Below are 25215 nucleotides of genomic sequence, written 5' to 3' on the forward strand. Positions count from 1 at the left end.
GAGACAGCCTGACAGATGAGACAATCACTGCCCTTCTTTGGCCTCAGCTCCATTCTCTAAAATGAGGGGACTAGACCAGACAGCCTCTGAGGTCCCTCCCAGCTCTAGCTCTGGGTTTGTTTGGGCTCCAGGCTCAGCGCTCTACCCACTGCCCCACTCCACCCCTCCTTGTCCCCTTTACCCTGTGTGTTCCCTAGAGTGCCTATTTCAGGTCAGATCCTATACTGACAGGTGAGGCATGAGCAGTGACCCCCTGCTGGTCCCCTGGGTCACCTCTCCGGATTCCCCTCCTGCTCCCACTAGCCTTTCTCAGTCCTCAGGAATGATACAGCATTGGGAGAAATCTTGCCGTCCTCCCTATGTGGCCCCCTCTTTTCCCACCTCTTCTCCACCCTGTTGTGCCCCCCCCCAAGTTCCTTCCTCTGCCCGCCTTCCTCCGCACACAGACAGTGGCAGTGTTGGGGACGTGGGGGGAGAAGCGACATCCTGGCATTCTGTCAAGGAATTAATTGAAAAATAAAATCATTAGATGGGAACTCCAGAATTGCAAAATGGTGCGTGGGGGGGAGGCGGGAGGGAGGGGGGCACGAGGGGGCCGGGTGAGCTTTTTGTCAAGTTAATTTCTTGTGTATTGACGTTTGCTGACATTCACTTGTTGTTTATCTTCCTATGCAGCTGTAGTGCTCAAAGAAAATGTACAGCTCACAGTGTTTGTTTATTTTACACCTTTCTCCGGGTTCTGCATTATGTTTGTTTGGTGAAAACCCAGTGAGGCTTTTGATGTCTGGGAAGTGGGATTTCAGCAGCTGTTCCCTGGAAGCAGGGTGTGCTTCTCGCCGAGGCAAGCCAGCCAAAAGGAAGGGGAGGGAGGAAGGGGGATGCGAGGGCTGGTGGGCACCCTCCCTCCTCTCCCACCTCAGGGAAGACTGAGCCCCTCCTGGGAGTATGTCAGCCAAGAGGCGCCAGGCCGAAGCTTGGCCGGGGCCTCTGCCTGGAGTCAGAGGGCCTGGGTTCAGATCCCACCTGAGTGACCTTGGGCAGAGCCTTTCAATATTCTGAACCTCAGTTCCCTCCTCTGTACAATGAGGGAGGTGGGCTAGATTTGGTCTGGAAGCGAGGCCGTAGAATGAAACCTCTAACTTGGAGTCAGATTACCACCAGCTGGGTGATGTCACATGTGTCTCTTAACCTTCATGAGAGCCTCTACCTCCTCATCCGTATAGTCGAGAATTAGACTCCTGATGGCTGACATCCCTTCCAGGGGGGCGCTTTTATGCCAGAAAGCTGGTGAGAGCCCCATCCGCCTCTTGCTACAAAGACAGCAGCTTCCCTGAGGACAGGCCTCCCTCACTTTGTCTGTGTATCCCCAGTGCCTCAGAGCACAATATCAGGTGCTTAATTAATGTGCATTGATTGTCTGACTGACCTCTTCAGATCCTTCCTGGCTCCAAATCCGTGATCTCACACAATTTCCTTCAGGTGTCCTGGTGCCACCATGCAGAGTGCAAGCCTCAGAATCCAGACTCTCCTCCCGACTTTGCTCTTAACCTTGCGGGAAGCCTGGAACAAGAGTACTTCCTCTCTGAGGCTCAGTTTTCCTCATCTCAAAAATGAAGGCATTGGACTAGATGGTCTCTGCTCCAAAATACTGTGGCACACCCTGTGACCAAGGGTTGTTTATCTTTTTAACTCCTCTGGACCTCACAGTTTCCTCCTCTGTGAATGGGGAGCGTAGCCCATTCCTCCTTTAAAATAAGTGAACCAGTTCAGACAAACTGAAGCATCTTGTTCTCCTTGGAGATAGGTGATATAAAGATTCCTGAATCAGTTCTTATTCATTGTAGGGCAGGCTCCCTGACACCAAGAATTGTGCCTTAGACACCTAGTGATCTCCCTTGAGCATGCAGGGTAACATTTTCAGTGTAACAGGCCTCCCTATTTGTTCCACAAAGTGGGCTTTTGTTTCTCCATAGCCTAAATGTCCTCTTTGATTCCTTCTCCCCACTCCTTCCCTAGGAGCTATCCTTTATAGCAAAGACTTTTTGTTTAAAGATGGGGGAGGGGAGCGTGCGGGGGGGGGGGGTGGGGGGGAGGGGGATTGGGAGAATTCGGCAAAACCGAACACTACTTAGAAAAAAATCTGATGCTTATACGTTCCAGTGGAGCCCTGCCACCTCTGCAAAGGCGTTTTCTTATGTCTCTTCCTTGGGACCAAGTTTCTTCTTTGAAATTTGACAATATTCATTTTTAATTATTTCATGGTTTTTATTTTCATTTACACTGTCGGATTTATCATATATTCTGTTCTACTGCTTCATGCTGAACTTTGCATCAGTTCGTATAAATCTTTTTATGCTTCTCTTTAATTTAGTCAATCAATCAGTATACGTTTATTTAGCACCTTCTATGTGCCAAGCACTGCACTAAGCACTGGGTATATAGAAGGAGGCAAAAGACAGTCCCTGCCCTCAAGGAGCTTACAGTCTAATGAGAGAGTCAAGAAAACAAATGTAGACAAACAAGCTCTATATGGGGAAAAATAGGAAAGAATCGAACAACATTTATTGAGCACCTACTATGTGCCAGGCACTGCACTAAGCACTGGGAATACCAGAAAGAGGCAAAAGACAGTCCCTGCCCTCAAGGAGCTTACAGTCTAATGAGGAAGACAACATGCAGATATAGATACATATATATACACACATACAAAACATTCTCTATACAGGATAAATACAAAATAATTAAGAGGGAGGGCACTGGAATTTAGCAGCACAGTAATATTCTCATAGCACAGCAGTATTCCATCACGTTCATGAACCACAATATGTTTGTCCATTCCCAGTCAGTGGTCATCTACTTTGTTGTAAGGTCTTCGCTTCCACCAAAAGTGCTGCTATAAATGTTTGGGTGCATGTTGTCAATGACTGCCGTGGGTCATTGGGTCAAAGGGTATGGACATTTCAGTCACTTTATTTGTATAAATCCAAGTCTCTTTCCAGAATGGTTGAACCTATTCACAGCTCCACCAACAATACGTTAGTTTGTCTGTCTTTCCACAACTCCTACAATGTGGATTGCTCCCATCTTTTGTTATCTTAGCGGCTTTGCTGAGTGTAAGGTACAACCCCCTGGCTGCTTGATTTGCCTTCCTCTTATTATTAATGATTTTATTCTTTTACATGGTTGTTAGTAGTTTATAATTCTTTTGAGGATTGTGTGTTCATAACCTTTTAAACATGTGCAGCTCGAACTCACTTAAATCCAGTTCACACGCAGGTCAAGACTCATGATGTCATTGGTCCTCTTTGAGGATGAAGGACCAACAACAGCAATCATGGACAAAGTATTGAAGGGTAGCTTTTGGTTACATAGATATATTTGTTGTCTGTAGAGCCCAACGAAGAACATTTCAGGGTTGACCTCAACTGATTGTAAATTTATTGCCAGAAGGACCCTTAGACATTCAGTTCCCTCACTTTGCCAACGAGAAACTGAGACCCAGAGAGGTTAAGTGACTTGCCCAAGGCCAAAAAGGGAGGTAGTGGCAGAGACAGGATTTGAACCCAGGTCCTCTGACTTCAGTTCCAGCACTATTTCCCTTTAACATGCTACATTTTCATTTTTTATGCTTCCTTTACCTCCTCCTTTGCTATTGCTTCTCTGTAGGGTTCCTTTACACAGCCACTCCCTACCTTCCCAGTCTTCTTATACCTTAACACCCCCGACACACACACACACACACCCCTATGTACTCTTCAATTCAGTGCCACCAGCCTCCTGGCTCTTCCTGAGTCAGACTCTCCATCTCAGCTCTGGGCATTTTCTCTGGCTGTCCCCCATGCCTGGAAAGCTCTCTCCTCTTCTCGGCCTCCTGGCTTCTTTCAAGTCCCTGCTATAATGTCACCTTCCTGCCAGAAGGCTTTCCCACCTCATCTGCATTCCAGTGCCTCCCCTCTCTTAATTATTTCCTCTTTATCCTGTACGTTGTTTGTAAATAGCACTTCGCATGTTATAGACTGTAAGTTTCTTGAGGACCCAGACTGTCTTTTACCTTTCTTTGTAGTCCCTACGTTTAGCACAGTGCCTGGCACAAAGTAGGCGCTTCTTGACCACCTGGCTGCCTTAATAGCCCTGTGACCTTATCAAGGCACCAGAGCTTCAAAGCCTTAATTTTCTACTCCTAAAATAAGAAAGGCGATCTCTGCCACCAGGTTGTGGGGCTATTGTGAAAAAAGCTCTCTCCCGATCTCCCAGGGATGTGAAAGCGAGAATTGTGGCTACTGCTCTTCTGCCACCCCTCCTTCCATGCCCAGCTCCAGGCTTCCTGCTGTCAGTTCTCAAACTTGAGAAAACTCAAAATTTGGGAAATTGGACATTAGAACCAAGGATAAGTTAGCCATTGGTCCTTTGTGCTCTTTTCCTCTTTTTACCTCCAAAGAGTAGAGTGGGAGCGGGAAGTTCGAAGTTGCAGATCTATGTCAGGAATCCATCCCAGCACACCTTCCTGTAGCCAGCTCTCCATGTACATTTAAAACCTGCTTCATTTTGCAAAAAATCCCACACACACATTGATTTCCCAGGAGTATTCCTGAAACTTGGTCCATCCCAATTTACTAAGATGCAACATGGGCACCATAGGGATACTCAACTACAGGCCTCCAGGGGAGCCAAGGGCCCTGGTTTCTAGCAAGTTGTTTGTTTTGGTTTGGTTTTTCCCCCTCTCCCCTTTGACCAGGGGAGTGATGTGGAAAAATTCAGTGCTACCCTGACTGTGGCAGCTTTCTTAATAGATAGGTACCCTCATTCCCCAAGGGCTGAAAAGCGAACAGCTAAGACTTGGATGTTCCTTCTGTGGGATTCTTCATGACATAGCCTAGTGCAGTGGATGGATGCGTCACCATATTTGTAGTCAGTGGATCTGTGTTCTAAGGCCCCTCCCAGCTCTGCCATCCCCTGTTCTAAAGCCCCTCCCAGCTCGACATTCCATGTTCTAAGGTTCCCCCACACACACTACCTCTGACATCCCCTGTTCTAAGGCCCCTCCCAGCTCTGACATTCCATGTTCTAAGGTTCCCCCCGCCTCCGCCACTAACTCTGACATCCCCTGTTCTAAGGTCCCTCCCAGCTCTCCAGGACCCAGCCCTCTATCCGCTGTCACTGTGATGGGGATTAGGCTGGATGATCTGTGAGGCTCTCCTGGTTGTAAATTGTCTAATCCTCTCCAGAGGCTTGTGTGGCCTAGTAATATCATTTGCTAAAGGGAGTGTTTGTCCTCATTGAGGGAAGGCTGAAATCAGGTGGCCAATCTGTCTTGAACACTGGTGCCTGAAGAGAAGGATACAAGAAGTGAGCCCCCAGCCCTGTCCTCTAGAAACTCATAGTCCTGTTGGGGAACCCAGGCTGAAGAAATAAGAAGGCCAAAATGTTGTCTGGCTTGCCGGATGGCAGGGGTAAATCACTGCTTGGGGAGGCAGTATTCCATAAGGGATTTTGTTGGGCTGAGGTGGACTGGTGAAGGAATGAGTGGGGGGGAGGAGGAAGGGAGGGAGGATCCGTGGGTGCTGCAGGTGTTCATTCAGGGAGGCTTCCAGACTCAGGTCGCAGGCTTAGAACCAGGAGGCCCTGCCAGGCCAGCTCGTCGAAGCCCCACGTTTTGCAGAGGGAAGGGTTACGTTCAAGGTCACACTGGCGGTCAGTCACAGAGCTGGACTTCAGACCAACATCTGCTGGGCCCTGAGGGGTGCATGGAACTTGGATAGATGGAACACTTGTCCTTTCGTGGAATGAGTGCTGCATTTGGAGTCTTAGGACCTAGGTTCAAATTCTGCCTTATGCCCCTGACTACCAATTTGGCCTTGGTCCAGTTGCTTCCACCTCTGGGCCATGGTTTCCCCATTTGTGTGATGAGAGGGTTCATAGGAGGGTGGAAGCCTGGATTTACAGCCATAAAGGACCTTGGGGGACATCTATCCACACACTTCATTTTGTAACTTGTCAGGGTCACACACTGAGTATCTGAGGCAAGATTTGAACCCACATCTTCCTGACTTCTAGATCTAGCACTCTCTCCTCTGTACCACACTCTGTCTGGGTTGAACCAGATGCCTTCTAAGATGCCCCTCAGATCTAAATCCACAATCCCAAAAGGACTTTCCAGGGGTTGCGTAGCAGTAAAAATCCTTCTGTGGATAGTGTTCCCCACCCTCCTCCCTCCCCTGTCTTCCCCTCCCCTCCCTCAATCGTCTCAGGTGGATGTTGGGCAGGATCAGTGGTGACCAGTTGACAATCATCTCTTGAGGCCTGGCAGATTACCAGAAGCCGTGGGCCGGCCTGGCCTCTGGAGTCCGGGTGGGCCATTGGTAACTAGCCAAGCTCCAGAACTCCCCCATAGCCCGTCCGGCTCTGGAGAAGAGGAGAGGGGCTTGGGTTCCCCGCCAGCTCTCTCCCCATTGTTGGAAGCAGTAGCTGCTCTGACGGGCTCCTCATTCCTACTTTGTCGTTTCTGCCCTTCTATTTCTGACCGCCGCTGCCACAGATCCCATTACCTTCCCTCAAATTCAATTTCCGGAGGCCATTGTGTACCGCCCGAACCCGATGATTATGAAGAAGCAAATGAGAGCCGAGGCCTCGAATGGGGAGATGGGGAGGGGGAGGAAACGAGAAAACGAGCCGTGTGTAGTATCCGGCTCCATCCTAGGGGAGCACGGAGCTCTCCTCTCCCTTTCTTTCTAGTGCTTCACAACTGGCCACTGCAAAGATGGAGCCGTCCACCTGCCCCTGCCCACACCTGGGCCCAGGACCGCTCTCTGGGTCCATGGGACCTGGCCAGTTCCCACCGATCTGTCTCCTGTCCTCCTTCCCACCCCACCATCGACATTACCAGTACACTGAGATGTGCGTAGAGCATCATTATCAGTGACTTCTGTACGTCCTGTGATTTCCATTGACCGTGCCACGCCATCTCCAGTCTCACCTGAAAGCATGAGTTCAGATCCCACCTTATCGACCTCCGAGTTGCATGACCCCAGGCAGTGACGGCAACCACAAGAATAATAAATAACCCACACTGATGGACTACACACTGTGCTAGGCACAACAACCCTGGGACATGGGCACAATTATTATCTGCATTTTACAGATGAGGAAACTAAGGCAAACAGATTAAGCGACTTGCCCAGAGTCACATACGTAGTAAGCATCTGATGCCGGATTTGAATTCATGTCTTCCTGGCTTAATTGTCCTACCCCAGTATTTGTCAGAGGCAGTCTTTGACCTCTTGGCTTCCAGGTCAGCTCTCAGTCCATTCTGCCTCATGTGGAGGGGAGGCTGGTGAGAAAAGTAGGCTTTGCCTGTGTTGATGAAGAAAGATGGGGAGAGATGGGGAGGGCCCGAAGTTACCCACACTGCAAGCCAGGGCTTCAGTCTGGGAGAGGTCAGGGACACAGTCCAGGGGTATGGAGTTCAAGAGGTGAGTAAGGGAGGCTTGGCTTAGACACTGTGGTTTGGATGGTGTCCCCAGGATCGGGAAGCCGCTTTTATGAACTGCCCCATTTCAACCTCCATGTCTAACGAGTGCCAGATTTGGAGCTGAAGGAGGTCAATTCAAAGCCCATTTCTGCTGCTTACTACCTGTGTGACCTTGGCCAAGTCATTTCCCTCCTCCTCCACGGAGGAAAATAATGAGTTTAGACTACATGGCTTCTAGGCTCCAGTCCAACTCTGAATCTGTGAACCCTGGCTACAACCAAACTGTTGGGCTGGTGAAAGAAGCCCCTTCCAAAACTGTCTCCCCATCCTGTTCCCCTCCCTTTCCAAAGAGGAGCCCAGAGCCTCCTCTTCTCAAATGCAGCAGGCCAGTCCATGCCCCATGCCTCTCGCTTGGCTGAGCTCAGGGTGGTACAAGGAAGAATCTCTGCCTTTGTTCTCCTTGCTGATCAGACTTGAGGATCTCTAGCCTGCCCTCAGTGCAGTGGGACAGAGGAGGATGTGATGAGAACAGGAGGGATTTTCTCCCTGATATTGTGAAAAGGACTGACTTTGCCCGAGGGCAGTAGACCTCTGAAAAGATGCTTAGGGGACCACCCAAGCATTGGGTCTGAGGAGAAGGAGTTGTGGGGGAAAACCATGTGTTCCTGACTGTAATGAGCTGGTGCCTATCTTACCACATTTTTTTTTCTCTCCCCTTCTTTCCGTCTTTTCTGTCTCGCTGCCTTCCAACCCTCTCGGTTGTTCATTTCTTCTCTTCTGCCATCTGGGCTCGTATAGATTCCCCAAAGAAAAGGCGGTCTGTGGTGTTGGATGAGATCCTGGAGCAGCTGGAGGAGGGCGAGAACGAGGACAACGAGTAGCAAATACTTCAGCTGCGCTCTGGCGGAGAGAGGTGCGTCTTCCACATTCCTGCCGGGAGCTGGGGGCGGCCTCTGCAGCCTCCGTGCCTTTGGGAAGGGCAGGCAGTCTGGCCTCAGTGGGAGAGGGGCAGAGGGGAGAGCAGATGGCCACCGGCCTCTGCTGATTCAGAGTGGAGGGAGATGGGCCCATCATGCGCTGTTATCTCCGGCTGACATAACAAATCAGCGTCCTGACGTCTGTAGGAGATGCAGCAAGGATGAATGCCACATTTCCAGGGTCAGACTCAAGAAGAGACATTCCCAGAACCTCGGGACCGCGAAGGGCTTTTACAGTAACCCATACCTGAACCAGGGATCCCCTCCCCTTGAGAGCCAAGATGATTCCATTCTTCATACCCATGTCACTAGGGCCTGGCACACAGTAGGTTCTTAATAAATGTTTGCTGATTGCTCAGTCTCTGGCCTCCTCTTGCCAGTCACTAGAGGGGAACCCTGAAGCCCCTGGAGGTAGCCCTCCCGTTTTCGTGTAGCTTTCATCATGAGGAATTTCTTCCTGCCTTTAAGCCAAAATCTGCCTCTTCAGCTACCACCTGTTGCCTGTGGGGCCCAGCAGACCTTTCCCATGCAGGAGGGTGAGGCAGTTCTCCCTGGGCTATTTTTGAATGGCTCCCAGTCCTCTCTCCATCCTGGATTCATTCTACTTAGCATGCCCTTCTAGAATCACAGCCCAGAAGAGAATAGAGCCCTCCAGATGTGGCTTGACCAGAATCAAGTAGAGCAGGCCCTCTTTCCTCCTTAAGATGCAGCCGGAGAGTCTCTTAGTTCTTTGTTGGCCCCCCGCCACACTGTTGGCTCACTTGGCTTGTGGTTCACTTAAATCTCTGCATCTTTTTTAGCTAGCACAGGGTATTGGTTAGCCAATTAATTAGCCAATTAACCAATAGCCAATTGGTTAGCTATTAATCCCCAAGTCCAAGCAGCCACTGACCCCGTGGGCTCATTATGGTTTGGAAATTGTCTCCTGACCCTGCTTTTTTGGTATTCTGGTCACCTTGTATCTTGGAACAAAGATAGGGAGGACATTTAATGCACAGGATTCAGAGTCAAAGGAAGACCTGGATTCGAATCCTATGTCTTGCTACCTTGGTGAAGCGGGCCTTCATTCTATTACTTGTAAACTGAGAAAACTGGCCTAGATAATCTCCTCCCAGGTCCCTTCTGACTCTGAGTCTGTGGTCCTTTGACCAGTGGCCAGACAACAGAGCAGGATGAGTCACATGCCAAGCTTTAGTCTGCATGGTCCTTGACCTTCCAGGCAAAGCTTGTTCCTGGGGGGAGAAGCTTTGTTCTGGCTTTAGCCCAACCACAACCACCTGCCCTCCCCTCCATCCAGGCAGACGCCACTGCAGTAGGCTTGCTAACCTTTCCTCTGCCTCCCCTTCTGCTAGACTTGGGGAACCTTGAAGGGCTAGGGATCTGTGACTCCAGTGCCCTCAGGTCGTGCCAGTGTGACAGGGCCGGTGCCTGAGGAAGCTTCTCATGAAATACAGCATTGTACCCCAGACGGTGGCATAAATCAAGCCTGGGCTGGTATTAGCCAGATGTAACAAATGAATGGGTGCACACATGAGTGCACACAGACACACAACACCCACACACATGTGCATGCACACCGTAGCCAGTGAGTTGTCAAGTGCTGTCTCCTCAATATCTCTAACATCAAACAATCAATTAAGAAGCATTTATTAAGAATCTGCTGTATGCCAGGCACTGTCCCTGCCCTCAAGTAGCTCCCAGTCTAATGGGGGAGACAAGAAGCAAGCAAATATCTGCACATAAACAGTGTACAAGATAAACAGGAAATGCATGACTGAAGGGAGACACTAGAATTGGGAGGGGTTGGGAAAGGCTTCATGTAGAAGGTGGGATTTTAGCTGGGAAGTCAGGAGGCAGAGATGAGGAGAGAGAGCATTCCCAGCATGGGCATCAACCAGTGCAAATGCTTGGAGTCTGGAGATGGAGTAGCTTGTTGGTGGAACAAACAGGAGGTTGGTGTCACATCTGTCACACCCCCCACCACCCATTCAGGCTCTTAAGCATTCTTTGGCCTACGCTGTTGATCTCCCTGCTTTTCCAGCTCATCTTCCATACAATTACCAAAACTATTCTTAAAATACAGCTCTGATCACATCACTCCTCCAGTCAAGAATCTTCTGTGGCTCCCTCTTATCGCCTGCAAAATAAATTACAAACTCTTCCACTTGGCATTTAAAGCCCTTCCTTCATGGTCTGCCTTCCTCTCCAAGCCTGGCTGTCTGAGCTTATTTCACATACCAACCCCTCGGCCTGCTTATGGGTCTCTGAACACAGAGGTCCATGGACCATCTTCCACCTGCTTGCCTCAGTGACATTCCTTCCTCACGTCTGTCTCCTAGAAGCCCCTTCCAATTCCACACCTTCGTATTGTTACCATCTTCCCTAATTATGTTGGATTTATCCATCTGGGTAACTAGAGGAGAGTTTATATAATGTATGTGTCTGCATGTCCAGTTAGAGACACAGAATGTCAGTTCCCTGAGGGCAGAGACCATTCATTATTTTATCTTTGGATTCACATCACCTGACCCAACACATTTCTTTTTCCATAGACCTAGGATTTTATCAGCATGAGGTGCTCCTGTTGTTGACTCTCCTTCCACTGATGGGCTTTAGCAGCTTCTCTGCAGTAGTTGCCTGGACCCTGAGTGGTTAAGCAGTTCCCCCATGGTTACACCAGTGGGTCAGATGCAGGACCTGAGTTCTTGACTCTTGCCTTATGCATAGTAGGTGCTTATTAAATGCTTCTTCAATCTAACTTAAAAGGAAGTGCCTCCTAAATGATCCTGTCACACCTACCCCCCTTAACCCAGTGGTCCCCTTTGGCCTCTAGAGTCAAAAATAAAACTCTCCATTTGACAGTCAAAGCCCCTCATAACCTGGGGTCCCTCCCTCCACCTTCCTGGTCTTTGCTCCCCAGCACTCAATGGTCCAGTGACACCAACCACCTTAATGCCCTTCCATGCCTCACTTCCAGGCATTTATATTGGCTGGTGTTCTCTGCTTCCTGACTTTCCTCCAGACTCAGCTAAAATCCTCCATTCTCCAGGAAGCATGCCTGAGCCTCCTTAATCCTACTGCCCATCCTCTGGGGGGTCTCTCCAGGTCATCCCACCAATGGCTCATCTGTACAGAGTTGTCACCTCTTCCATTCAACTTTGATGAGCTCTCTTTGAGAACAAGGTCTAGTTTTTGCCTTTCTTTGTATCCCTAGGATTAGCGCAGAGCCTGGCATGCAGTAGGCACTCATTAAGTGCTTTTTGACTCACCGACTAATCCCAGTGTTATTAAATGCCTTTTCCCCCCATGAAGAAGCCTGTATTGTCATTCCAAAAGACTCATGATGGAAAATGCTGTCCATATCCAGAGAAAGAACTGTGGAGTCTGAATGCAGATCGAAGCAGACTGTTTGCTCTCCATATTTATTCGATTCTTCTTTCTCATGGTTTCTGCCTTTGGTTTTAATTCTTTACAACATGACTAATGTGAATAGGTTCAGTATGGACTTACATGTAGAATCTATATCAAATTGCACAACGTCTTGGGGTGGGAGGAGGGAAGAGATAGGGAGAATATTTGGAGCTGAAAATCTTATGGAAGTAAATGTTGAAAACTAAAAATAAGTATTTTTCTTTATAAAAGGTGGGGAAGAAGCTTATATTGTCTAGGTGGATGCATACAGTATCAACCATTAATCTAATTATGCAGCTTGTAAAATATATATGTATATATAGCTCTATTAATCTAATTGTGCAGCTTATAACGTGTGTATGTATGTTTGTATGCATATATATGCACATATTATAAGCTGCATATACCTATATGCATTTATATATTATATCTATTTATACACATGCAAGTGTCCCTAACATAGCAGAGGGGAACTGAAAAAAAAAACATTTTTTTTTACCCACAAACCAAGATGATTACACTTAGGAGCCAGATGGTGGCCTTATGGTGACTTTCCGCTGGGATAGATCTATGCCTTAAGCTGTGTGGATACGCCCTGCCACCAGGGCAGTTCACAGCCCAACCTGTGCCTTCTCAGCCAGGACTTTTCCCTTTGAGGATCTATCCCCTGAGTGTACTGGGTATTTTCCTGGTGCCTTCATATTTCGGGGATGCTAATGCAATATTTGGACCATCCTCACTCTCACTGAGCAGCCCACTTCCTTTTCCAGTTATTTATGACCTTGAGGATGTCTTTGATGACAGTGGCTCCCATATTCTAGACCAGGGGTCAGCAAACAGTTAATATTTTTAAATGTATAAAATCATTCTTAGCTCTGGAGCTAAGCAGTGGTGGCCAGACTTCATCCTTAGATGTAATTTGCATGCCCTCTGCTCTAGACCAAGGACCATTGCAAAGGGCCTTCAGATCTATATGGGGCACACCAAACGTTATCATTTGGTCCTTGGGTGTTTTCTTGGTCCACTGGTGCAAATAGTCTGCAGTGATTTTGGGGGGTAGATGAAGGGGGCATGTGTGAAATTACATGACATTAAGAAGGGGTCCTTGTCCTCAGGAAGGTTGGGAACCACTTTTCTCACATGCAAGTCATCATTAGTCATATGCTGCGGCCTACTTTGGCCCACAAGGATATCTCAGAAAGTATATGACACAAACAGAGCTATATCCCTCTCATTGGCTCCTTCAGAGAGCTCAGCCTGGACCGTCCAGATGTGCTTTGGGCTCTTGTTGAGGAAAGGAGGCCTCGACTAAAGAACCAGACACCAAATGCCAGACTGAGAACAGGTCATCCAGCATAAATGCCATCTATGAATTGGCTAGTTGTTGATAAGCATTGGGCAGTTAGCGGTCAGGCAGAGGTGAAATACAGCCCAGGACTCCTTCAGGGCTCGGGGGTCCTTTGGGCTGAGGACTAGAGCTTATAGAAAACTCGAAAATGCAGCTGAACTAAGCACTGCCCCTAGTTCCTGGGTTACTCTCCCTTCTGTTAGCTTCAGGTTCCTCATTTGGAGAATAAAGGAATTGGGTTAGAATCAGGGGCCTCGAGGCCACGTGTCAGTTTGTTCTGTGAAGTTTAGATTCAGTCAGAGGGCTGCACTTGAGGACCTAGAGGTCCACAGGCGGCCTCGAGGCCACAGGTTCCCCACCCCTGGAGATTCTCTGAGGCACTTCCCCGCTCTGTGATTCTGTTCTGTAGAAGAACAATCACCAAAATTTGTCAATCACACACTCTTATCAGGAAAAAAAAATGTTGAATATACATCCCCAACATATGCATATTTACTTATTTATAAGTTTTATTTATTTACGTATGTATATTACAAAACCTACACAAAATAGAAATTTTAAGAGAATGTGAGAAAGATGCAATAGTATTTGATCTTAGAGGTACTAGGGAGCCATTGGAGTTTATTAAGTAGGAGAGTGAGGTAGTGTCACTGGCAGTTATGTGGGGGATGTAGGGGAGAGATTCGGCACGACCATTCAGGAGGCTGCTGTCATAGTCCAGGTAATGAAAACCAATGCTAGGGCGGTGACTTTGGGAGAGGAAAGAAGGGGATGGACATGGGAAATGCTGAGAACTGGAAGTGATAGACGATATTTGGCAGCTGCCTGGATTTGTAGATTAAGAGGAAGGATCTTGGGAACCTTGATGAGCAAAAGGAAGGTTGTGCCTTTGAAAACAATAGGAAATTTCAGAAGAAGAATGGATATGAGGGGAAAGGGATGGGTCACCCTGTGAAGCCCAGTTCTGCCCCACCTCAAAAAAGACTTGGGCGGGGGGGAGGGGGAGATGCATGCTGCGCTTATTCTCCTGCTACTACCTTGAGCATAGAGCCTCCCTGTGGGTGCTTTCTAGCCTCCTACCCCTCTCCCCCTCAGCCTCAGTTTCCTCATCTGTCAAGATGAGAGGGTTGGACCAGGTGGCTTCTGAGGTTCCAAAAAGGTCCGTGCTGGTCATGATGCTCTGTGTTCTAAGGTCCTTTTTGATTCTAAAATTCTCTGAGTTGATTTTTCACCATCTTTTTCACCATAGACCCAATACTACAACTCTTCTGCAACCTTTGGAGGCCACTAGACCATGGCTTTTTATTTTTATTTTCCTACCTGACCACATGTCCCAAAAATTATTTCAAACAATAAAACATGAGAAGTGACCACTCATCTTCTTGGGCACCTATCTGAATACCAGTTGTTAACACTGCACATCTAAATACTGTGACTGTCCGCCTTGTCTCTTGGCTTCCATACTCTTCCCTCAGCAGTCTGCAACCATCACCGGGTTGTGTGGGATCAGGCTCGGAGCCCCATGTTCTAATTCCACTCTGCCAGTTCCTGGCTGATTTTAGGAAAACACACCTCCCCTTTCTTTCCTGCCTGTGCATTATTTTGGCCTGGGGGATCATCAGAGGGGGTTATATTAGTCTGTCCCATTAGCTTATTCTGAGGATAAATAGAATCATGGGAACAAGATTTAGAATTGGAAAAGGCTTCATGTAGACCAACCCTTCCTGCCACATTTCAGAGTATAGGATGCTGACCTGTCAGAGGAGAATGACCTGCTTGGGGTCACACAAGGAAGGAAGTGGCAGAGCTGAGACTCAACCCTGGGTCCTGATTCTAAAATACTGCACTCATGAAACAGCTGCATTATCCTGGAATGTTCAGTAATGACTTAATAAGTAGCAGAGCCCGTATTCAAACACAGGTCCAGCGCATCAAACTGTCCCTCTAGCAGTCAAGCCCCCAGATGTAAAAAAAGTCCTCTCTTTCCCCTCCCCTCCCCTAGAAATGTAGCCTACTCACAGCAGACAACAGTGAGGATGCTTTCTATGTGGAACTTAGTGTGAGGAAATCAGTGTGCCTTTACTAAAGGGAAAATGTCCCACAGAACTTGTGTAATAGTGTGTATATGTATAAACTGTTAATAAGCCTGTTAATAAGCTGATAGTATTCTGACTACTAGAAGGCATCACCTTGTGCCGATCCACCACAAACCCAGCCTTGGGACCCTTGGTTTCCCACATTGCTGTCGGACCATCCAGGATAACCAGCGTGGGCTCTTCTCCCTCGTGGCCATTTAACGTTCAGAATCATTTAGTGATTCTGTTTGTGAGCAACGTCAGTCTGAGACCTGCTTGCCCATCATCTCCAACACCTCAGCACCTCTAGGGCCAAGTGGTTGACAGATTATTGCTGTTTGTATCAAGTATAGGATTGTCACACCCAGATGACTAGGTAGAGAAGGCAAATTCAGCTGACACAGATTTGACTCTGAACACCCTCCATCTACGTGTTGCACGAGGAGCTTGAGTTGGAAGAATGTTTGCCAGCCCTTTGTAGCTCCCCATCCCCTCCCCGCCACTGCTCCTGGAAACTTTGTAGAACTTAGATGTACATGTAGATGGTGGGTAGTGTGCAGCAACCCCCAACTGTTGATATGAATGCTCAGTATAAACTCTACTAACAGAAGATGCCCACTCAGACGTGAGTACTCCTTTTATTGTGCCCCCATCACCTGGCACAGGGCCCCACACTTGACAGGGGCACAGTAAGTGTAGATTGACAATGATTGAATTGCTCATATATGTTCGTTTTCATGGAACAAACCTTCAGGCAAATAATTCATTGTTATCCGACTAATGTCCAGCATTAACCATTTGTTCAGCACTACCCATAATCTTGATTATGACGAACGTCATGTTAATCAGTCCCATTTTTGTGGCGCTTCCAAGTTTATAAAATACAACCTTCACAACCATTCTCTAAGCAGGAGGGTTTTGTAAATCCGCACAAGACAAGGGGAGCACCAGCCAGCATGGGAGATGGCCATACACCTTTTGGCCCCAGTGCCTCCATCGTCTTAGACTTCTCTCAACTACAGCCTAATCTGGAAAAGAAAAGTATCATGTGCAGAACGTCAGTTAACAAACTGAAGTCATATGTTACATCCCAAGCACTATTGTGGCATGGAAAGAGGCCTGGATTCAGAGTTACGGTGCCTGGCTTTGCTGTTGGCCGCTCGGGGTGACCTTGTTCAACTTAACATCTCTGGGCTTAAATTTCCTCATTATTCAAATTAAAAATTGAACTAAGTAATCTCCACAATAATAAGATCATACATTTACTGCTGAGAGGGTCCCAGAGGTCATCTAGCTTAGTGATGTCAGACTCCACTCACCCAAACATAAAGATCCCCGGGGACAGCATATTGACTTAGAAAACCACATTTCAACATTATGTGTGTTTTATTGTATTTTTATTTATTTTTGTTAATTATTTCTCGATTACATTTTAATCTAGTTCCGGCCGCACTCAGGAGTGTTGTAGGCCACACAAAGCCTGTAGGCTATGACCCTTCTCATCCAGTCCAACCTGTAGATGAGCAGGAATCTCCTCTGCATTGTCCCTGACAAGGAGAAGCTCTTCCTCCATTTGGCATTCAGAGTCCTTCACAACCTGGTCCCCTCCTGCCTCTCCATTCTTCTCATACTTCTTTACTCTCCACGGGGGCTGCAGAGTGGTGACGTTGGCCTCCTGGCTATTCCTCGCACATGAGGATCCATCTCCAAATTCCAAACATTTTCCCTCGTCATTGTACCCCATGCCTGGAATGTGCTCTGTTCTCCTTTCTGCCTCCTGGCTTCCCTGGATTCCTCAGCTGAAGTCCCACCTTCTCCAGGAAGCCCTTCCCAGGTCTCCAGAAGTGCCTTCCCTCTGAGATCACCTCCAGTGTACACAGCTGGTCACGTTCATACCATCTCCCCCGTTAGACTGCGAGCCCCTTACGGTCAGGGACTGTTTTTCATTTATCTTAATTTTTATCTATCTTTGCATCCCAGTGCTTAGCATAGTGCCTGGCCAATAGTAGGTGCTTACTAAATGCTTGTTATCTTGACTTAACCTTACCTGAAGACCTGTCTTATGGAGAAACTCAGCAACTCTGGAGGCAGCCCAGCCCCTTGGAACAGCTTTGGGAAGATTTTCCATGAGCTGGCCCAAAATCTGTCTCTTACTGTACGTAACAGTTTCTATTAATTTATATTTTACATGCGTGCATGCATGCTCTGTGTGTGCGTTTAGTTATTTATTTATTGGGTTTTTTTGTTGGTTAAACATTTCCCTGAACTGCGCCAGTATTGGCTGGCACTGCGTGGAGAATGGCCATGGGCTTTTGCTGATAGCAGTTTGTTTGGAAAAGGTCTAAGTGTGTGTGTTGGGTCAGGAGAGGAACCTCAATATGAGTCAACAGTACAGTCTAGGAGCCATAAAAAGGTCATAGGACCTTGACTCGACTCCATGGCTTCCGGGAATGAGGAAGTGCCTAGTCCTGCTGCTCTCTGCCCAGCTGGAGTGTGGCCTTTGGTTTGGGCCACATTATTTAGCACAGTACAGGGCCTCCGTGTATGTGACACATGAAGGTCAGTGGAAGGAACTGGGGATATATAAGTCAGAGAAGAAACCCCTCAGGATAGGGCATGGTCCCTGTTACGTATCTGAGGGGCTCTGATCTGGAGGAGGGTCTAGACTGGTTCAGCTTTGGTCCAAAGGGCAGAATGGGGAGCAGCGAGTGGCGGTAGTAAGGAGGCTGGTATAGGCTGGGTATGACCATCAGAACCATCCCAGGGAAGGGAAGGGGACATGGAGGCTGCCAAGAAACAGTGTTAAAGATGAAGATGAAATTCTCGTTTAAGCTTCATCTAGAGGCAGTGGGCTTCCCTTCCTTAGAATTCTTCAAGGCTGGAGGGTCCCTCATTGGGCATGGCCGGGGGAAGGGTGGGGTGGGAATGGGGTATTCCTTTTTCCAGTCTGAATTGACTAGGTGGTCAATAAGATCCCTTTCATCTTGGTATATTGTGGAGTTCTTTGACCCTAACCACATGAGCTAGCTTTCTCTTCAGCTTTTTTTTTTCTTTTCTACTGCTTTTGACTATCTGGAGACTGGGGATTTGACATGAACGAACGACCCAGTTGAGACCATTAAATGACCCTTTCTCCTTTTGACCAAAGTCAGGATTTGAACACTTTGCCTTGAGCTCCCAGACAAGTCCTCAGACTCCCCCAGTCTAAAAAGAAGGTCAGTGGCAAAGTGATGATTTCCACATGTGAAATTGAGAGGACAGGCCTGGCAGTGATGTGGCAGTGATGGATCTCCCCATCGGAAACTTTCCAATTGGCATTCTCATGTCTGATTTACATACTGGGGTTGGAAATACCAAGGGGAGATGGGAGGGGAAGGGTAGAAGATGGGCAGCAAGATTTGGAAAACATGATGTAAAAAAGATAAAGCTGAGATCCGACTTGAGCTCTGAAATTCCACTAAGAGTGCTGGGATCCTCCTCTTGTTGTTTAAAGGGGGAGATGGGAGAGGAAGGGCTAGGAGGAAGACCCTCAGCAGTCTCTCTAGATGTAATTTGGGCAAAGAGGGCAGGCAGACCAAAATTCTGGGGGCAAAAGACTAATCCTGCCTCTGTCCATGGTTGGTTTTTCGTGTAACACTCTGACTCCAGCCCTCTTAGGCCCGAGTGTCAAGTAGAAGACAATTTCAGTGAGTTTTTTTTTCTTTCTTTTTTTAACTCACACGCTTCCTTTTTTTTCCCCTACCTCCCCCCTTTTTTTGTCTTTTGTGGTGGGGCAGATTTCTTGCTGAGCCTCTCGGTGCTCGGCAGCAGCAGCGAAAAGGATTAGCGCTAGCCGAGCATGTAGGCTTTGGAGAACAGAGCCGAGTTTGGTTTCAACATCTAATTCAATTTGTTCTGCCGAGATTGAAATATGAAATGGTTGCCAGCCTAACGTTCAGAGGCACCGGGGAAGGGGAAGGGAGGGGAGAAGGGGAGGGCTGAAGAACCAGAGTGAGATCGCCTGCTGAAATTTAAATTTTAATGAAAATGACTTTAACCCTTTGGTGCTCATCTTAAAAAAAAAAAAAAAAAAAAAAAAAAAGGGGCTTGTGCTCTCCCATCCTGGAAGCCTTGTCTTTTGTCCCCACCCCCAGCCTCTAATGAAGGCCTCTCACTCCATTTTTTCCCCCTTAATGATCCTTTTCTTGTTCAGCAGCTTGCTACAGGACAATTTTTCAGATAATTTAACTCAAAAGAAATCTAATGTGTTTTTTTTGTTTTGTTTTTAAATATCAAATGCAATTAATCCCAAGTGGGTACATGTGTTACAGCTAATTGCTAGAGATGGTAAGGGGAGCCCTTTGCCAGTGGCCCAGGAGGCTGAAGAATGTGGCTGATGTCTTGGCAGGTTGGACCACCTGAAGATGCTGTGGTCACAATTAACCAAAAACCAGTGGGCAGACCTAGGGCCATGAGCATCATTGCTTCAAAAAACTCAATATAGTTATGAACCGTAGGGCAGAGACTTCTTTGGGAAGGCTCATTGGATTTGGAGTCCGTCTAATCCTGGCCCCGTATGACCCTGAGCAAGTCATTGAAGTGCCCACTTTCCTCCTCTCTCAGATGAGGGCATTGGTTTGGAGAGATGTTCTGTGAGGTGGACTCCTAATCTAAATCCACAAGCCTATGACTTTTAAGCGTGTCTTGCCTCAGAGGTGTCAAGGACATAGCATCAAAGAATGTCAGGATGAAAATGCAGGAATCACCTGGTCCACATTCCCTTCATGAGCCCAGAGAGGGAAGGCACGTCAGTCCAAGGGAACACAGCAAGTTGCCCCAGGACCCCCAGTCCACCAGCCTACTCACCCCAGCTTCTAGAGGAGCTCTCCCATTGAAGCTGGCCATTCAGTCAATAAGCATGCGTTAAGTGCCCAGGGTAAGACAGGTAGGAGTGAAGGAGTGAGTGAGTGAGCGAGCGTGGCTATGGAGATTCCTGGAAGAACTTGACCAATTGGAGGAGGGGGACCCTGGGCAAGGGGATCTTCCAAGGTGAGAAGGGTGCCGCAGAGTGGAGAAATAGGGGTGAAGGGGTAAGCAATGCCCACCTGAGCCTGTCCTGAAAATGGAGGTTCCAGGATGAACTTAGCAATCATAAGAAGTTTGGTGCTCCATATCCTGCCGATGGCACGCCCCAAAGTCATTGCACCTTATCTGTAGAATCTAGGGGTTGGACTAGGAGGCCTTGGAGGTGCTCTATCAACTCCATACCTACAAATACTGTGTTGTACTCTACTAGGGGTCGCCCAGACTTTGCTTGCACACCTCTGCCTAAGGGACCCCAACCTTCCATTCTGCTTTGGGACACAGCCCTCCTTGTCAGGAAGCCTCTCTCTCTTCCCTCCCAGGTCAGCCTTGTTTTATCCCCACAGTCTGACTGGAAGGAGGAAGCAGAGTATGGAAGACCGCCCCCCTCCTCCTCCAGCAGAGTGGCCACCCCTTCATCCCCCTTCTTTGCCCTTGGCTTTGTCCAGATGAGTATTCTGAGGCCGGAGGCACTCGCCATCAGAGGCTCTGCAGGAAGCAGGATTGCTCCTCACCATGTACTAGATCACAAGGCCTTGTGGTTTAGTGGCTAAATGGCAGGGATGCAATCTAATTCTAGCATTTGCCGAGATTTCATTCTGGCTTCCTTAATAAACCCCCACTTTGACTTAATTGCAGCTTTTGTGCAAATGATCTTTGGGGGCTGGAATGTCCCACCCTTGGGCTGCAGCCAGAAACTAGCAAAAAAAAATTTTTTTTTAGACATGTAGAGTTGGAAACAGCAGTTGCCTCTGGGCTCCCTGAGAGAAGGGAGAAACATTTACTTATTCTGGCCTTTAAAAGTAGGGATTTTTCTTTCTTTTTAGAATTCTTTCCCAGCAGAGTGTAAGCATCCCAAAGATAGAGACAGGCTTACTTCCATATTTGTATCTCCAGCCTCTAACATGGTGCCTGACACGTAGTAGGCACTTAATAAAATTTTTCTCAAAGGTAGGAAGGATTCCTAACAGAATCTCTTAGATCATTTGGGGGAATGGGGAAAATCACTGGCCCCAGAAAAATTAAGATTTCTATGCCATCTTCTCTTATTGCTAATAGAATCAGGGGAACATCCCTTTATATGTCCTGGGCTCCTCTGTCACGTCTCTTCCCCTCCTTAACTTCCAGTGGACCAGTGCCAAACATTGAGAGTGGGGAACCACACTGGGGTGGGAGAGGAGCGTGTGGGCCATCTGGAGCCATGGAACTTTAGAACCAAGAGGGAAAGGAGCCTGTCTTCTCTCTCAGTTTACCAGTGAAGAAATTTAGGATAACAGATGTGTTAGCGACTTTGCTGGAACAGGTCAGCGGCAGAACCAAGAGGAGACCCTAGGTCTTCTGTCCAGGTGAGGCAACAAATACTTCATTAGCACGTGCTTTGTGCCGGGCACTGCTAAAGCACTGGGGATACAAATAGAAGTGAAAAGAAAAACAGTCTGTACTCAAGGAGCTAGCATTCCAATTTTGTTATTGTTCATTCACACCTGATTCTTTGTGACCCCATAGACCATTCTGTCAGTGGGTTTTTCTTGGCAGAGATACTGGAGTGGTTTGCCCTTCTCCAGCCCATTTGACAGGTGAGGAAACTGAGGCAAACCATGTTAAGTGACTTGCCCAGGGTCACACAGCTAAGATGTGTCTGAGACTGGATTTGAACTCTAGTCTTCCTAACTCCAGGCCCAGTGTTCCAACTATGGAGCCACCCAGCTGCCTCCCTACATTCTAATAGAGGAAGATATCAAACAAAGGTGGAAGGGATGGAGTTGGGGGAGGAGATGTCTTCACAGGGGCATGGCCCTCAAGTCACTTTAAGTGCCAGGCACTTGTCTAAGCACTGAGGATACAAAGAAAGGTTCAAAACAAACAAAAAAAAACGACACAAAACCCACCCCTACCCCATTCCCTAAGACCTCTAGGCACAAACAGGCCATAGAAAGGATCAACTGGAAATAATTCACAAGGGAAAGCACTAGAACAAAGAGGGTTTGGAGGCCAGTACTACAAATTATGGTGGGCATAAAGGGTGGGGTCAGCCAGGTTTTGAAAGGCTGAACAAGCAGAGCTTTCTCTCTTTGATCCTGATGGTGACAGGAGCCGCCGGGGTTCATTGAATTGGGGAGATGATGTGGTAGGACCTGTGCTTTATTTAGGAAGGCCAGTTTGACGACCAGTCGGAGGCTGTACTGGAGTTAGGGGAGACTCGGGGCAGGCTGCCCCTCCCCCAGCAGCTAGTGCAGTGGCCACACATGATGGGGTGGGGGCCTGCGCCCAGGGGTCCCAGAGAGCACAAGTTCAGCAACACACCCAGGAGGCCAGCATGGCGGTCTCCCAATGCAGGGCTCTTGATGTTGCTCCATCCGGCTCACGGGCTCATGGATTGGAATGTTGACAGCACCTTAGAGATCGTCTGCTTAAACCCCTTCCTTTTGGAGGAGGAAACTGAAGCCAGAATGAGCTTCCCAGTTTGTCAGGGGCCGCACGAGTGGTCAAGTAGCTGGCAAGACTTGAACTCGAGCCTTCAGTCTCCACGCCCAGGGCTCTTCCTCCTCCCTGATGCCTGCTGAACCTCAGCTTCTTCCTCTGCAAAAGTCAACAGTCATCCAGCATTTCTTAAGCACCTACTCTGTGCCAGGCACTGCACTAAGCACTATGAAATGGAGTCAGACTAAATAAATGACCTCTGGGGTCCCTTCCATCACTTTATTGAGCATTTACGTGCTAGGTCTGTAGAATCACTGCATTCAAGAGTTGGAAAGGGAGCTCTGTAGTCACCCCATACACAAAGGAATCCCCACTGTAATAACAGGTGAGGGAGAGAATTCCCCAGAAGCAGCAGATAGCCTCATGGAGTTTTATAAACAAGTTGGGGAGAGAATACATGGAAGAAAATAACCGACCAGACAGCGGTCGCAGCAGCAGCTGCCACAGGCCTCCATACAGACAGTAAGCGTCGTGCGTTCAGAATGGGGGAGGGGGGTCACAGTGGGCTGAGCAGGCTCCGTGGAGGAAGTGGGCTTGAGTTGAGCCTTTCCAGATGGGGAGCAGTAGATAGAGAGGATGGAAAAAAGCATCCTGTCACAAGAAACACAGTGAGATGTAGGACAGGGAGGGAAAGAGTCTCAAGGTCTGTCCCAAAGATGCCAAGTAAACCCATTCTTGCAGTAATGATGTTAGTAGCTCACGTTTCCTTGTGAGCTCCTTGAGGTTTACAAGCACTTCTCCTCCCCACAGCCCTGGGACATGTGCTGTTGCTGCCGTTTCCATTTTACAGACGAAGAAGACGGTTAAAGGGCCACAAAACCAAGCCAGAAAGCCAGGATTTGTACTCATGATTCCCGACTCCAGATGCAGCACTCTTTCCATTATACCATTCCTTCATTCAGAAAGCATTTATTAAGCACCCATTGTGGACAGGGAGAGGAGTGTGGCATGGCAGGTAAAGAGTCTGCCTGGGAGTCAGGAGTACTTACTCTTTACTTAGTAAGCATTTATTAAGCACCAATTGTGGACAAGGATATGATGTGTGGCATGGCAGATAAAGAGCCTGCCTGGGAGTCAGGAGCACTTATTCTTTACTTAGTAAGCAATTATTAAGCACCAATTGTGGACAAGAAGAGGAAGTGTGACTTAGCAGATCAAGGGCCTGCCTTGGAGTCAGGACTTGGGTTCAAGACACTTCTCTGACCCATACTGTCCCTAGATGAGTCACTTAATCTCTCAATTGACCTCAGATAACCCTCATGTGTTCAGTTGCAGAGCAGGTGTTGAACTTTGGTAGAGGGATGCTTCCTCCCCCAGTCCCTCAGATTGAGGAAATCACAGGTCTTCCCTGTCCACTTCCCCCACCACCCATATGCATGTGAGTAAGCACTAGAGATCCAAAGATAAAATACAAAATGTGCCTGCCCTCAAGGAGCTGCCAGTCTTACATTCCACTCTACACTGAGTCATAGTGGGAGTCAGGTTGTGGGATCCTTCAAAAGGTTGCCAACAGCTTACATATAACTCTCACGGTACGTATACCTGCCCTACACCTTCCAGATCCAAAAAGGGAAAAAACTGAGTTAGCAAAATGCAGCCACACTTGCTTAAAAACCTTTTGAACCCCCCCCTGCACTCAGCCCATACCCTAGCCGTCGTGCTACATGTGGACTCACCAGGGCTGATAGCGCCTCATGTGCATAGGATGTGTCCTTAGCTTGCAGTATTCCTCCTGTGTCTCATCCTCATCAGTGACATCCAGGTCGTTTTAAGATTTGCTGAGCACTCAGCATCTGTTTATCTCATTCGAACCCCATGCCAATTGATCCCATTCTGACCATGACGGGGTGTCGTGCTTGCTCTAGTCTTAACACCTCAGGTAACCTTGGAGAGATTTCAAAGGGTCCATGAAGTAGGATGGGGGGCAGGAAGTGTTACTTCTTCGTTTCAATTTAATTGCTTTCCTTTGTCATCCTATCTATTTTATTTTACACATACAAAAACATGGTTCTAAGAAAAGGTCCATAGGTTACCCCAGAAATCTAAACAGGTCCATTACAGTTGACATCTCTTGGTCTGCTGGAATAGGACTAGATTCCAGCCTACTGTGGGGGGTGGGAGGGAAGGAGGGAAGGAGAGAGAGGGAGGGAGGGAGAGAGAAAGACAACAAAGGAGGGAGGGAAAGAGAGAGAGAGACATAGAGAGCAAGGGAGGGAGGCAGAGAAGAAAGGAATCCTACCCTTGAGGAGCTTGTGTTCAAATGGGAATGAATGATGGCCATCTTTTCTTATTCCTCAGTCTTTTCATATTCTGAGATTAGAATCCTAAGTAATTGCCCCGCAAAACTGCCTATAGACAAAAGACTAACACGCTGATTCTCAGGGCAGGCAGTAG

At 47.9% G+C, this 25215-nt stretch overlaps 1 protein-coding gene across 3 annotated transcripts in view; it reads left to right on the top strand.

Moving 5' to 3' along the window:
- Nucleotides 1–25215, top strand: part of RBM19 (RNA binding motif protein 19) — a 197071-nt gene that overhangs the window by 156211 nt on the left and 15645 nt on the right. The window contains exons 24-25 of one of the 3 annotated variants that reach the window (XM_036759174.1): nucleotides 8267–8381; nucleotides 11660–11981. In XM_036759174.1, coding sequence (XP_036615069.1) covers nucleotides 8267–8349 — 83 coding nt within the window. In that variant the 3' untranslated portion in view covers nucleotides 8350–8381; nucleotides 11660–11981. The other 2 variants (XM_036759164.1, XM_036759156.1) reach the window with 2 other exon arrangements.

This window comes from Trichosurus vulpecula, chromosome 1, assembly GCF_011100635.1.
Source record: "Trichosurus vulpecula isolate mTriVul1 chromosome 1, mTriVul1.pri, whole genome shotgun sequence".
In the NCBI taxonomy this organism is placed as follows: domain Eukaryota; kingdom Metazoa; phylum Chordata; class Mammalia; order Diprotodontia; family Phalangeridae; genus Trichosurus; species Trichosurus vulpecula.